The following is a 13,884-nucleotide window of genomic DNA, read 5'->3' as shown; positions in this document are numbered from 1 at the left end:
TGGCTTTGAATGCGGTTATTGAACGCAAAATAGATCAAAACCGACGGCAACCGATAGGGTGATAGCCGAACCGAATGTCATTGGGTGTGTAGGTGGTTGCCACTAGCTAGTGCTACCGATGGTTTTTCCGCGGTGAACCTGATGTCAAGGGTGTTCGCCAGCGTGCGTTACCGTTAACGGTTTCGGGCGCGAGTGGTAGGGAAAAGTTTCTAAAATTCGAACCGTGACCTAGCAAACCGTCCGTGAACTTTAACAAGTTCAAATAGCAGTAAAATGTGTTAATTCAGTGTGGTAAAAAAAATTTCCACATTTTTTTGACCATTTGAAGATTTGTTGATCTTTTCGCAAAAAATGATGAATTATTTGTTTTTGAATCAAGTTCATTCTAGCAAATGTTTAATAAAACTGAAAGTAAAAAATAAAATGCCTTTCTTAATGATTATCGGGAAATTTTTGAAATAACCATATTATAAAACAAATAACTTCACATATTTCCATTTTTAGCTACATTATAAAACAAACCAATTTTGGTCAAAGAAGAGAAGTAGTAACACACCAATCTGTATTTATAATCGTTATTAGTTTATTGTATCTATTACGTTTTCTATAAATAATTAGTTCAATTTAAAATTTTCATTCGCATGATTTAAATCATTTTTGAATCACCTTGTACTTTAGAACAAACTCCATCTCATACCTGAAGCCCGTGAGAAAGAACTCAAAAGGATGTTTCGCTGATGGTGAGAACTCGATCCAGAACAAAATCAATGCGCTCCGAATTCGAAGTAGTGCATTTCGCGCATGTGTAGACACCCAGCTGGTTATGCTGCCGTTTTTCCTAAGCAAACGAATAGAGAAGGGAGTATACCGACGGTTGGCACAAGAAGGATGGAAAACAACTGAGAACAAAATGGACAGACCGTTCCCCGTGCTCGCGCACACGGCCATTGTAGTAATGTTCTCGCAGCTGACAAAGGAGCATACAAATACACCCACGTGTCTGGAGCATGCTTTCACTCGCTGGCTTCAAACTCCTTGCCATCGTCGCCCGCCCTCGGGGACGCTGTAGAAAGGAGTCCAAACTGCAGCTGCTGCTCGTAAACGGGTTCTTATCGATTCGAACGGCTGAGTGTAAAGCTCAGTAAGTGCATTTGTAAAAGCTCTTGCGTGTGCAATTGTGCATCCCGTCGACCGCAAGCGCACTCCGGCCGTACTGCATTGTTGCTGTTTGTATTCCCGTGAATCGAGAATCCGGCTCGTAAAAGCTCTTCCACTCGTATGCTCTCGGTGTATAGTATCACGCTCTGTTTTTTGCCTTTCCTCCACGGTGCATTATATTGGAAAATTTCGGAACTCAAACCATGCACCATCAAAGGGAACAGCATCATGTAGAGTATCTCACAAAAAAATATATCTCTTATAGAGACGTAAGCACGTACACCTTCATCCGAAACTCTGTCAACTGTGGTTGCATTCGTTCGTTTGCGGTTCGATGCAGTTCCGCTGCAAAAAAGAAAACAAACGACATGAAACGCATCAATATAAATGGACAAAAAGAAAAAAAGGCCCGAACTGTGATGAGGGAAAAAAGAGCTAGAACTGGTAATACCGAAGGCCATTACGTTCGTATATAAAACGGCGAAAACGCAAACTTCGAAAATGAGAAAAAAAGAAGTATGGAAAAATCCCTTCGTAGGGCCATAATCGTTTCGGTGTGCCAGCGGTAAACGCTGAAAATGTCTGAAGTCGATGATGAAAATGGGTTCCTTCGCAAAATCTTACAGCGTCATTTCGACAACACTGGAGCACCACAATCTTGCCGTGCGCTTTCATCATTACATCCAATTCTATTTCCAAACCGAACTCGTACCGAAAGAGTGCACTTCAGCAAAACCCGCACAATCGCTCGGTACGGAAAGGAGGACGTGGAAAACCCAGCCTCCTATCGAATCGAAGTGAAGATTCAATGGGACGATTTTTCACTCGAACAGAAGGGGACCAAGAAGAGATCTATTCGTTTACAGAAGATAGAAATCTCTACCCATTTCAATAGCCTCCTCCTTGCTCGCCCTTCGCCACGGTATGCAACCCTCGGGAGGGAAATTGCACGGAAGTACTACCCTTTTACCCCTCGGTTGCCTTTCCGAAGGCAATCGTATTTTCGCAAACTCCGCTGGCCGAGCGGTTTAATTATGTTTATACAAATCCGAAAGCGATTCCGTGCCTGGGGAAAAGTATTTCGAAAGGATAACAACAACACACACAGAGATGCTTTACCGATGCAATAAGTGTACATTTAAAGGGAAAAGTTTTACCCTTAAAGCCCGGCAGCTGTATTGCATAAAACCCGTTTCTGGCTGGTGCGCCGGACCGGGGGCTGTACGTGGCAACAGGGGAAAGCAATTTCAATCTCAATATAATGTTGGTCCAATAATTGAAGAATTAGTTTCGAAAGTTAAATAGCTTTTTCCGAAAGAGCCGAGGCTGTTCTAAGAAATGTATGTCTGCTTCGATGAGTTAACCCAACATTTGCCTTTCCGACGCTTTGAGAGGGAAGTTTGGAGTTTTAATTTCGATTGCTACCCCTACGTACATAGTTTTCCACAGTTGATTGTTGGAATTGTATGTCACAACTCAATAATGTACACAATATAAAAACGATTAATATTCTTCAAGCACGTTCTTTACATTAACGAGCAGATAGTTTCGTTTATAGCAGATGCATTCTATTTCGAGCAACGAAGCCAAAAGTTCAATACATACACACCCTGCAACATATCCTTTCTGTCCCCCGGCGGGTTTGATTTGCAAAGATTTGTTCAACGTAAATCAGAACCGCTTCGAATGTAGGTCGTTGAATCTCCCATCGCTCCCAAAGTCTTGTGACTGCTAAAGTTTTCGCGCGTTCACGAAAGTAACGCAAAGTGGGCTGCTGACAGGTTTAGGGAGCTGTCTGTTTGGGCACGTTTTACAATTGGATCGCCGAATCTAACGAATGGCAGTGTCCCATCTCGAACACGACTAGACAAGGTACGGCGAAGAGTCTGACGAACGAAAAAGAAGGAAAAAACCTCAACCTCAATCACTAACCTCAATCTGCCGACGCTGCACAACTATGTGGTAATGGTGTTACGGGAAAAGAATGGAGCCCGACTTAGATGTTAGCACGGTGGGGAACATGTTTTCTCCACCCTACCTATGTTCAAACGCAAACACGGATGGTATATGGTGTTGGACCACCCAATGCTCCCTCAAGCTTGTCACAGGATAAAAATAGCCATCTCACATCCAGTATTGACTTAGGACGGATCAATGGACAGTTGCATGTAACTATCAAAGAAACATCTCCGCGGATGTAGAAGAAGACTAGAACTTGGTGAAGTGACTGCCAGGTAAGAGAATGATAGAAACAGGCCAATGGCATTATAATGAATGGTTGTTAGATTTCTAGTTTATGCTTTTTACTTATTACAGAACGCATTTCTTTTATCGTAACTCGTCATTAAAGTAAAACAGAATGAATAAACGCAGTGAATATTTCTTCCATTTTCATTTAAACTTTTACCGCCAACCACCCAGCAATGATTGCCCTCAAGAGCATACCATTGTAAGCGTACCATTGACCGTAAAATTGGATGGTGAAATCAGTTGCAACTAATAGCGTTAGTGCTACACCAATACCCAAACAAACAGACTCACTAATCTCGCATCGAAATCTGATCGATATGGAAATACAAATCCACTCATTATGAAAACTCCCATCAGAATTAGCTTCATTACGGCGAAGGGCATCATAACTTTTATCATACCTTCGATTTGTTTCCACTTTAAAGCTCACAATGTGCGACAAATAAAGAGCACGTCATGCCGCTGGCGTACCGTGCCATTATGAGACTAATGGGTGTTCGTTGTTTCCAACCGATAGCACCCCAGTGCATGTGCCTTCATACGGCGACTTTGGCACACCGACGCTCCGGCAGAGTGCGTCCCGTTGTTGATGCTGATTATTTTCTAGGTCAAACGTGTTTCCTTGCGCCAATAAACTTACGGTACGGCGAAGGGGGATCCATCGTTCGTAAACACCATCCAACGTATTTGTCCTTATGGAAGAAAGCTTGAGTAAGAGTATATTTTTATGGCAAACAAGTAAAAGCTGTAGCATAGCTTTCACTGAAATGTTTCCTTCGATACGGAAGCTTACATAAGCTCTAAGATTTAAACAATGTCGTTGGTTACAACATGGTATTATCTTTAATGTTGTTTATTTGAACCCGTGAGAACCCGTTCCCAGATTAATAAAAAAACATATTCTTGAATACCATTAGAGGCCTAAATAAGACAGCTTTAGTTAGTAAGGTGATATTTTACTGCGATAACTTTGTTAGTACTATCAACGTCCCCATCAAGGAGTAAGACTCCGAAAACGCTGCTACTTAAGATGTTTGGTTCAAAATGACAAAGAAATAATTTGGATGGTAGGAATATTAGTGATTCACATACCAAGAACTTCAACCTGCATACTGTATTCATAGACAATTTAAACGCTAGCTTAGGATATGTCCATCGAAGGTTAGGACCGAACTTCTAATTGATAAAAGGTATTGTTGATTTTCGGAAAGGCCAAAGGGCAGGGGTTTTCAGGAGAGAGTGGAGTGTGTAACTAATGCATTATGAACTGATATGCTATTCTTAGTTAGCTCTTACCCCTTCAAACTGTCAGGAGCTTACATTAAGACCCACTTCCCGGTATCGAACTCGCTGGCATCACTTCGAACATCTGACCGATAAACGGTTCTAGGAAAATAATCCCATTTTTTCCTGCGGTGCCCATGTTACATAACGACATAATCCGCCAGGTTAATTGTACCCCGTTTATGTTCCATTGACCTAAATAGGAGCGTCGGGCCGAGTCGGGGACGAGCTTGCCCCTAACGGACGGTGGGAATGACCTCGTTTCATTGATAAAAATCCTGCACCGAAGCACGGCCCGAATCGCACCGCGGCCCGAGTCAGATCCGACGTGAAAGGATGCACTTCTCCCGCATCGATCTCAGCTTCCGAGTGCAGCAGCGCTTGGAAGCTGGTAGCAACGCGCTTGCAGCTGACACTGGCAGCCGTAAACAAGGCGGAGCTCGTTTTTCGTGCTGTCGTGAATGAAGGGTTTTATAGCTCCCTGCAGGGTGCCTTTGCGCAGATGCGAGAAGGAGGAGAGTACCCAGTTCTGGAGAGAATAAGTGTTGCCAAACGGTATTAAATTATGACGATTCAAATTGATTGGTGAAATATCCCATTTTCGGCCGTTATTTTTCAATGCTTTTATGTTATACTGCCTCTTACGTTATATAAACATCATGTTAGAAAATGTTAGACATTTCTCAATCGATTATCCGAATAACATCAGAGTTGTGATAAACTAAGCATTCCCATGTGGTTTATAATTTAAACTCTGACTATCCTATTTTTCCAACGATTACCGTTGGATTTTCCTCTAACATTCTTTCTTTTGTCCCAAATCTTCATTCATAACAATCATCCGGCACTCCCTAAACCATTCCGGAGAGCACACGGTAGTCTTTCTCTCGAATTGCCCCAACCCAAGACTCGATTCGTTCCTCAACCGTTCGGCTCGGAAATCAACCGGAACGGAACCGAAAGCGAATTGAGCGCAGAACTCCACAGGGCGCCTCCATTCATCGTCAGTCCAGTTTCGGCCGGCAGTGACAGAACAGCAGCGCTAGGACCCGGAACTGCCACCGTCTGCACCGACAACACGTCCTGCAGCGCCGACAGCACGACACACAGGCGCGGTTTCCACGGCTCCTCCCGTTCGGCGGTGCACGGGGAGTGCCAGGCACCTGCTTTACCAACAACTGCCCAACTCGTGGGGATCCGTGCCGTCACGCCACGCTCGTTATTTATCTACTTATTTATGGTTCATCCTGTGTGCACAGTGGTCGGCGAATCGATGCTGAGGACAGCTGCGTTGTGTGCGGCATACTGAAAACACGGATTGAGTACTTCGTTCGCCTTCTTCGAAAATCGGCTCGTGGCTCTGGGAAAACCGTGAACTATCGCTTGGTGGTGGTGCATTTCCGCTTGATGAATATCTCGTGATTTTCGCGCACCAACGCTTGCGTGTTATTTGCTTCTCAAACACTTTCCCCACCGGCCTTTTCGATAATGCATTCGAGCGAGCTTGTGCCAAAGCTTACCGCTGGTGTCGCAGCACAAAACCTCGAATCAGCTGGTTTCACCACCGACATACCAACCAGTCACTAGTGTTACGCGATCGCGATCGTGATTTTGTGTGGTCCGTTCCAACTTCGACAATCCTGCACTAAGGTTTCCCCTAAAAGTCGTGCGAAGACTGTTGGTCGACTTTTGGCAGCCTCCGGAAAAATCATCCAGGCGGAAAATATGTTTTCACTCTGCGCAAAGCCGGCCAACGCCAGCGGCTCGTCGAGGGCGTCGCAACAGCTGCAGCACGGTAAGAAGAAACATGTTTCTCGCCAGATAAATGATGACGCTCTGCTTTGATATTAAATGGCCCGCCTGAGGTGAGCTATGGTTCAATCGACCATCGATCAGCTTCAGGCACAATTAATTGTCACAAGTACTCCGAGCGGGGTAGATGGAACGCTTGGAAGCAAATATCCAAGCAAGCGAGACCACCTTATCCATCATGAAGCTAGCGCCTTCTTTAAGCTCAGCACAAATTGCATTCCTCTCCAAACTCGGAGGCTCGGTATTAACGACTCCAGGTACTTGACTGGAATTACCCTCCACTTTCAATCTAATCCATTTGCCGTAAGGTGAGCGCAGCCGGGATTATGCAAAATGCAAAAAAACAAAGCCCCATTGCGTACAGACAATGCCCCTCGAGGCCCTCCTCCCCCTCGCAAGCTAGATACCGAGGTTGGGCGTCGGCTGGAACTGGTCGATGGTTTATGATGCCGTGATTTATGGGCGTGATTATGAGTTCATTACGCCCGCGAATTGCCTTTTACCGGCGCCATCCTGCTCCCTTTACCCCGAGGAAAACCTCCGCCCCGACTTCGTTACGCAAAGTCAACGATGACGAAAAGGCCCATCCAGTGGCGCGGATTTTCACCTTTCCGAGTTCCCGATGGAAACCATCCATAGATCAACGACGAAATGATGCGAATAACGATGATTACTGCCAACCATTTCTCCCAGCGTGCCGGAGAACCTTGCAACCGTGCCGCGAAAAGCGAGTAGGCAACGATCCGGTTTCGATTCGGGTCGCTTCCGGAGGTACCCGATTACGGGCCGATTAGCGTTCAACAGAGTCTAAGGTTCGCTCTTCATTGCCGCCGTAGAAAAGCCGCCTTTTTGTCGTCGCGAACAAATTTTAACGCGTGATCAATGGTAGTGATTAGAACTAATGGCATTTATTCGGCGTACCTTGGGCGGTGTGACGCTTTTCACGCACTTAAGTTTAATACACCTCAGCCCGAACAGCAGCAGGAAAAAATGTTTTACGGAGAAATTAGGCAGTCTCAACCGGATCGTTGGAAAACCTCTCCCCCTCAGTGGGCGCAACAAGAAGAAAAGTAATGAAAATAATACACCGTCACCGTCGTATCCTTTAACCGTCCGTAACGACGGCCATGAACATAAATCTTCCACCGTCGGATACCTCCATTTTAATGGCTCTCTTCTTCTAATTCTTCCCATCCCACTGTCTACCCTACACTCCCCCCGACTCCCCACCCTGGCATAACGAACATGCCAAGCTACGTGGTGTGTAGAAGAGTGCTCAAGTTTTGAATGTTCATTAAAATTTATTTTAACGATCAAACGTAACCATATCTTACGGTCACACACAAAGTGATTTCGAGTTTTCCCATCCCGTTTTTCACTGCCGGGAGGAGAAAGAGGTAGGCCCTCCGCCTCCCCCGCCACGGGTGGCCAACTCTCGATCATTGCTCTTTCCACGCTGGCGTCATCATCACCGACTCTTAGCACGTGAACATAATCGCCTGCACACATGCGTCCCCCTCCTGCCCGCTTCCGCTAACCGTGGGACGCTCCACTTTCCTTCTTCTTCCACACACTGGCACAAATGGGCCAACGATGTAAACGTGTAAGCTTTTTCCCGTTAATAAGACTACGGAACGCCATAACCGTTCACCGCACGGAAAGGGATTCTTTAGGGACCCAAAGACGCGAAACAGCTATAGAATGGGCAAACAAATCTGATTTGAAGGAGATTTGTGTGAATAAGAATAGCTCGTAAATTTCCGGTCCAAAAACTTGTTGAATTTTCGGTTTGCCCAATCTGTTTTTTTGTTTCCCCCGATTCCGATGTTCCTTTTACTTCTCACCCTGCTCGGTTTACAGCTGGGGTGTAGCGAAAAGTTTTTATTTTCCATTTTCCTAGTTCTTCCGGACACTTGCTGGCACCTTGCCAACATTCAAGAAGTTTATCGGATTGTTTTTCCACGCTCCCTGTGTTTGCCCGCTGTTGATGGAGAAAAGGTTTTTAAAAAATTAATATCTTTTATTCACAAGAAAGAGATGTTTTTTTCTTGCGCTGAGGCAAACTTTACACCTTATTAATTTCACAAACTTTTTCTCTCGCTAGTTGACCAACGGACCAACACCAGTGCCCATCGTCAAGAAAATCACTAGATTTGCGATCGACTGGTGATCGACTTTCGAAACAGATGGGCGAACGGAAAAACAAACAGCTTTTTGCTGGAAAGTTTTATCCTGCCTTCTCTTGTGTATTTTTCCCGGTTTCAATTGCATGATAAACTTTGCTGCCAATTATCTATTTCTGAGAAAAGAGAGAGAGGAACATTACGAACGAAATTAATCGCACCGGTGGTTTTCCTTGGGTCACCGGAGACCAATGAAGGGCAGAAACTTTCGTCGCCTGCATAGATTCAAGTGTTTGTCCGTTGGTTTAGCTCGGGCGGATATTTCTTTTTATCTATTTCTTTTTCTTTCATGTGTCCTAGAGAACACCTTTATGAGGTGTTGAAAAATTTTCGACGTAGGTACCTCCCGTGTTTAAAGTGGATCAATACTCAGCAGGACCGTGTCTTCGTGAGGTTCCCATTTAAACGTCGACCCCGTCCCATGCCATTAGGTCAGTTTCTCGGCCTACGAAACTTTCATTTTGCCGTTTATTGACATTCCGCTACGTTCCGCCGGTCGCACTGTGAAACCTTGGGCGTGCATTAACCTTTTTTTCCTCTCTCGAGCCCATCCCGCCGGGAAAAGCGAAACACACGAGAAATAGCAAAAGCATTCCATGAACCATTTTACCGTCCCGTCCGGAGAAAAAGTCATGTCCAGCATCGGCCGGCACCGTTTGCTAAGGCTCCTCCATGCGGGTCCAGCCAGAAAGGTTATAACCGGATGGACAAAACACAACAACAAAAAAATGGACAGTAAAATTGTACAAAATTAAAGCACCGAAAGGATTTTTGTTGCTCATCCTTTTGCAATATGTTTTCCTACGATATGATATAACGTTTGGAAGCCCCGGTGGTAGACCCAACACTCCTAAGGAAACCGGAGAGCAAAAGAATACCCACGTCGGTAGCTGCTTGCCAGGAGGAAAAAAAAACCCATTTTATGCCGCTCCGATGGAAAGCTCCAGTCTGGCTTTTGACCTCCCGTATGCTCCGGTTTCTGCTGGGCAGCGCAATAATAACGCGATCTCGCACTCCCGGGGTGGAGATAGCGAAACTTTCATCTTTACGATGGCGTTGATTTTTATTACGACATCCTCCGATGGGCAAGATAATGAAAGTGTTTTTTGCTGTTGTTTATGCTTCCTTTTTTGTGGCTTTGTGTTCGTGTACCGTGTGGCTGTGGCGACATGCAAAAATGTGCGCGCCAAACAACACCAGCTTTATAGTTGGGATCCTTTTCGAAAGGTCCCCCAAGTCATGGCAAACCATTTTTCCATCCACCGGTCAATTTGCGCTCCGAGGGAAAAGATAATTGATTTCGACAATGATTCGACAAAACTCCACCTGTTCGGCGAGCTTTCGCCTGCCAGGCTGGGAAACCTTATTGACAAATTTTACCGAAATTCATCACTTCGCCGAGCGGCACGCGGAGATGGAAGCAACATTGTAATAACGTCGATGCCAGTTTTCCGTTGACACAATTGTAGGGATTGAGCCGAGCTGGATGAATAATTAGAAAAATAGTAATAATGAACGAATTGATAAACGAATGAATTATGAATGCGAGGCAACGAAAAATTAAAAATGAAATTAATCGCTAGATAGTTGGCAACGAAAATTAGAAGAGCGATGGCCTACTACTGAACCGAGATGGATCTGCAGATGGAAAAAGATGGAACAAAGTAGACATTGAAAAACGGAAAGAGTTGAACCATCAGTCTTGTGATTGAATTTGACGAGAGTGGATAGTGAAAATGAAACAAGTAGTTGAATTTGGATGTTGAAATATAATGAAATAGAGAAATAATCCGTGAGATCACGACAATGGCGCAAGTCGGTAAAATATAATGGCGAAATATTTGAAGAGAGTGGTGATAATTAAAAGCTTTTTGTTTTTATTTTAAAATAGGAAGTGATATCTTGTTGTAGCTCTTTACTCAGAGTAAGGATGGCGTACCATATTAATAGAATACCCCATATTGGAAAGTTTATTGCAGAATAGCGATTATATGTCGCGGTTTTTCTTTTGTCAAACAATGATGCAAAATAACGTTGAATTAATATTGATCAGGTTGTTAATATAATAGCGATTGCCTTTCGAATAATGCTATAATAATAGCGATTTCGGAGAGTGAGATATATTGAGGATAAGGAGAATTAAATCTATGAGGTTAACATCAGTAACAAAAAGTGTTTCGTAAATATCGAGGTTTGTGAAAGAAACTAGATGGTGGTTTCATATCAAAGATGGATTGCTTCCATGTCATTGGAATAATTTATGTTGTTAAACTTTCTGTGAAAGATAGTGATTATTTGTCGATGTTTTACACGAATAGTGGCTGAAAATTGACCAGATTGACAAGCAATTGTTATTTCATATTGGAGTTTTACTTCAGATAAAGTTATCGTTCCATTTCGTTGGATATCATGGCTACTAAACCAAAAGTTATGAGTTTTGCATGGTTCATTACAATTTTGTCTTGTGAAACACATTTTTTTTTTTTTTTTGACACCTTCTACGAGATATCGAGACATATTGGAAAAGTTGTTGATTAGTTCTTAGAGGTTAGTTGTTATAAAAAGAGCATTACATCGTAACCTATGGTGCAAAATAGTTACACCGTGTCGTAGGTATCGAGATTATTGAGGATTGGAGTATATTTTTGGAATCGTTGTGTGCAGTAGTAAAGTATGCAAAATAAAATAGTTTCATATCTTGTCTTTGAGAGACATGGATACGATTTCATAAGAGTAGATACGATTTCTTAAAATTTTCTCAGCATGGAGGACTGAGTCATTGAGGAAATTTCTTGCAAACGGATCAGATTCAATAAGACTCTCTGTGTGGAAGATCAATATGGAGATGGGAATAAAAGATTTCAGTATAGAGATGAGAATACAAGATTTCCCGAGTGAAAGACCTCAATTACTAAGTACTTCTCAGAGCGGAAGACACAAATGAAATATTCCTTGAGAAGAAATATTGTTATTCATAGAGGTTCTCAGAGATGGCGTCTCACGTCGAGAGAATAGTCAATATTGAAAATTGATTAAAAATAGTGATTAGTTATCGCGGTTTCTCGCCAAACAATGTTAGGGAAATGGCGTTGGTATAAGTTTGCTATACTTGGTCTTTGTATCGATGAATTTTTGAAGTTCTTTTTGTACACCTTCTACATTGTGGTATTCAGATAATTTTGGAAAGGTTGTCGATTGGTTCTGTGAGGTTAAGTAGTAGAAATATCGTCACTATAGTATCACGTATCGTATGGTACAAAATAGTTACACCGTGTCTTAGGTATCAAGATTGATAAGTGTTGGAATATAATCATCGAGTCCTTCTGATTAGTAGACAAGTAGAGTAGATGCAATTTTTAAGATTTTCTCATAATGGAAGACTTAGTATTAAGGAGATTTTATAGACATTGAAAGATTCCAAAGAAGTCCTCCTTTACTAAGTGCTTATCTGAGTGGAATCCTCGATGAAGTTCCCTGAGAGGAACGGCACAGATGCAATGAGGTGGAAGACCTCCTTTAAAAGGTGCTTATCTGAGTGGAATTCTCGATGAAGTTCCCTGAGAGGAACGGCACAGTTACAATGAGGTGGAAGACCTCCTTTACTAAGTGCTTCTCTGAGTGGAATCGTCGATGAAGTTCCCTGAGAGGAACAGTACAGATACAATGAGGTGGAAGTCCTCCTTTACTAAGTGCTTATCCGAGTGGAATCCTCGATGAAGTTCCCCGAGAGGAACGGTACAGATGCAATGAGGTGGAAGACCTCCTTTACTAAGTGCTTATCTGAGTGGAATCCTCGATGGAGTTCCCTGAGAGGAACGGCACAGATGCAATGAGGTGGAAGACCTTCTTTACTAAGTGTTTATCTGAGTGGAATCCTCGATGAAGTTCCCTGAGAGGAACGGCACAGCTGGAATGAGATGGAAGACTAAGTGCTTATCTGAGCTTATCCTTTACTAAGTGCTTATCTGAGTGGAATCCACAATGAAGTTCCCTGAGAGAAACGGTACAGATGCAATGAGGTGGAAGACCACCTTTACTAAGTGCATATCAGAGTGGAATCCTCGATGAAGTTTCCTTAGAGGAACGGCACAGATGCAATGAGGTGGAAGACCTCCTTTACTAAGTGATTATCCGAGTGGAATCCTCGATGAAGTTCCCTGAGAGGAACGGCACAGGTGCAATGAGGTGGAAGACCTCCTTTACTAAGTGCTTATCCGAGTGGAATCCTCGATGAAGTTTCCTGAGAGGAACAGTACAGATGCAATGAGGTGGAAGACCTCCTTTACTAAGTTCTTCTGAGTGAAATCCTCGATGAAGTTCCCTGACAGGACCGGCACAGCTGGAATGAGGTGGAAGGCCTCCTTTACTAAGAGCTTATCTGAGTGGAATCCTCGATGAAGTTCCCTGAGAGGAACGGCACAGATGCAATGAGGTGAAAGACCTCCTTTACTAAGTGCTTATCTGAGTGGAAACCTCGATGAAGTTTCCTGAGAGGAACGGCACTTTACTAAGTGTTTTTTTCCGATCCGATTAAACGATCCTTCGAGAGGAATGGTTTGATTACTAAGTCCTCTTTGAGTATATAAAAAAGGAAGAATAACAATGGTGAGGAGGAGAGAAAGAGTTGATACATAAAAGATATTTGGAAGGGAACACGTACGTTATTAGGATCTTTTCCGAGTTGAAGGAATTCTTTGTAAGGAATGGTAAAGATTAGAAGATATTGTCTGAGAGAAAGAACAATATGAAAATTTAAATTAAAGATTCCCCAAATTCATAAGATATACATATTCGGGTGGGAGACACATTTGTAAATATACTTTCTGAAAGGAAGTATTCATATGGAAAGAGATTCCCTGAGAGGAAGACACAGGGTTCTAAAGTTTTATTTAAGTGAAGGAATAGGTGTTTGAAGAAATTCCCTATGGGGAACGTTACACATTCCACATGTGTTCCTAAATGGAATACAACCCCAGGGAAACAATTGTTATTCATTCTTTTAAATTATAACTATTTTTCGTTATGTATTTGTACATCGCGGATATGTTGGATGTGGAGCAACGAAACGGATCCTTCGAGAATTTTTCTAGTGGACAAATATATCGTAAGAAGCTTCAATTTTGAGGATGGTATCGGGAACACGGCGTTATTCATCATCACCACCAACACAGTCAAACCTGAGAATCGGCGTAACTCG

At 43.1% G+C, this 13,884-nt stretch overlaps 1 protein-coding gene across 1 annotated transcript in view; it reads left to right on the top strand.

Annotated features, from left to right (window-relative positions):
• Nucleotides 1-6,417: 6,417 nt before the first annotated feature.
• LOC131260546 (uncharacterized) overlaps nt 6,418-13,884 on the top strand; it is a 38,517-nt gene continuing 31,050 nt past the window's right edge. The window contains exon 1 of the mRNA XM_058262297.1: nt 6,418-6,487. Within this exon, the coding sequence (XP_058118280.1) occupies nt 6,418-6,487 (70 nt within the window). The remainder of the gene's footprint in view (nt 6,488-13,884) is intronic.

The sequence above is a fragment of the Anopheles coustani genome, chromosome 3, assembly GCF_943734705.1.
Source record: "Anopheles coustani chromosome 3, idAnoCousDA_361_x.2, whole genome shotgun sequence".
Lineage (NCBI taxonomy): Eukaryota > Metazoa > Arthropoda > Insecta > Diptera > Culicidae > Anopheles > Anopheles coustani.
This window is presented reverse-complemented; position numbering and strand designations above follow the sequence as displayed.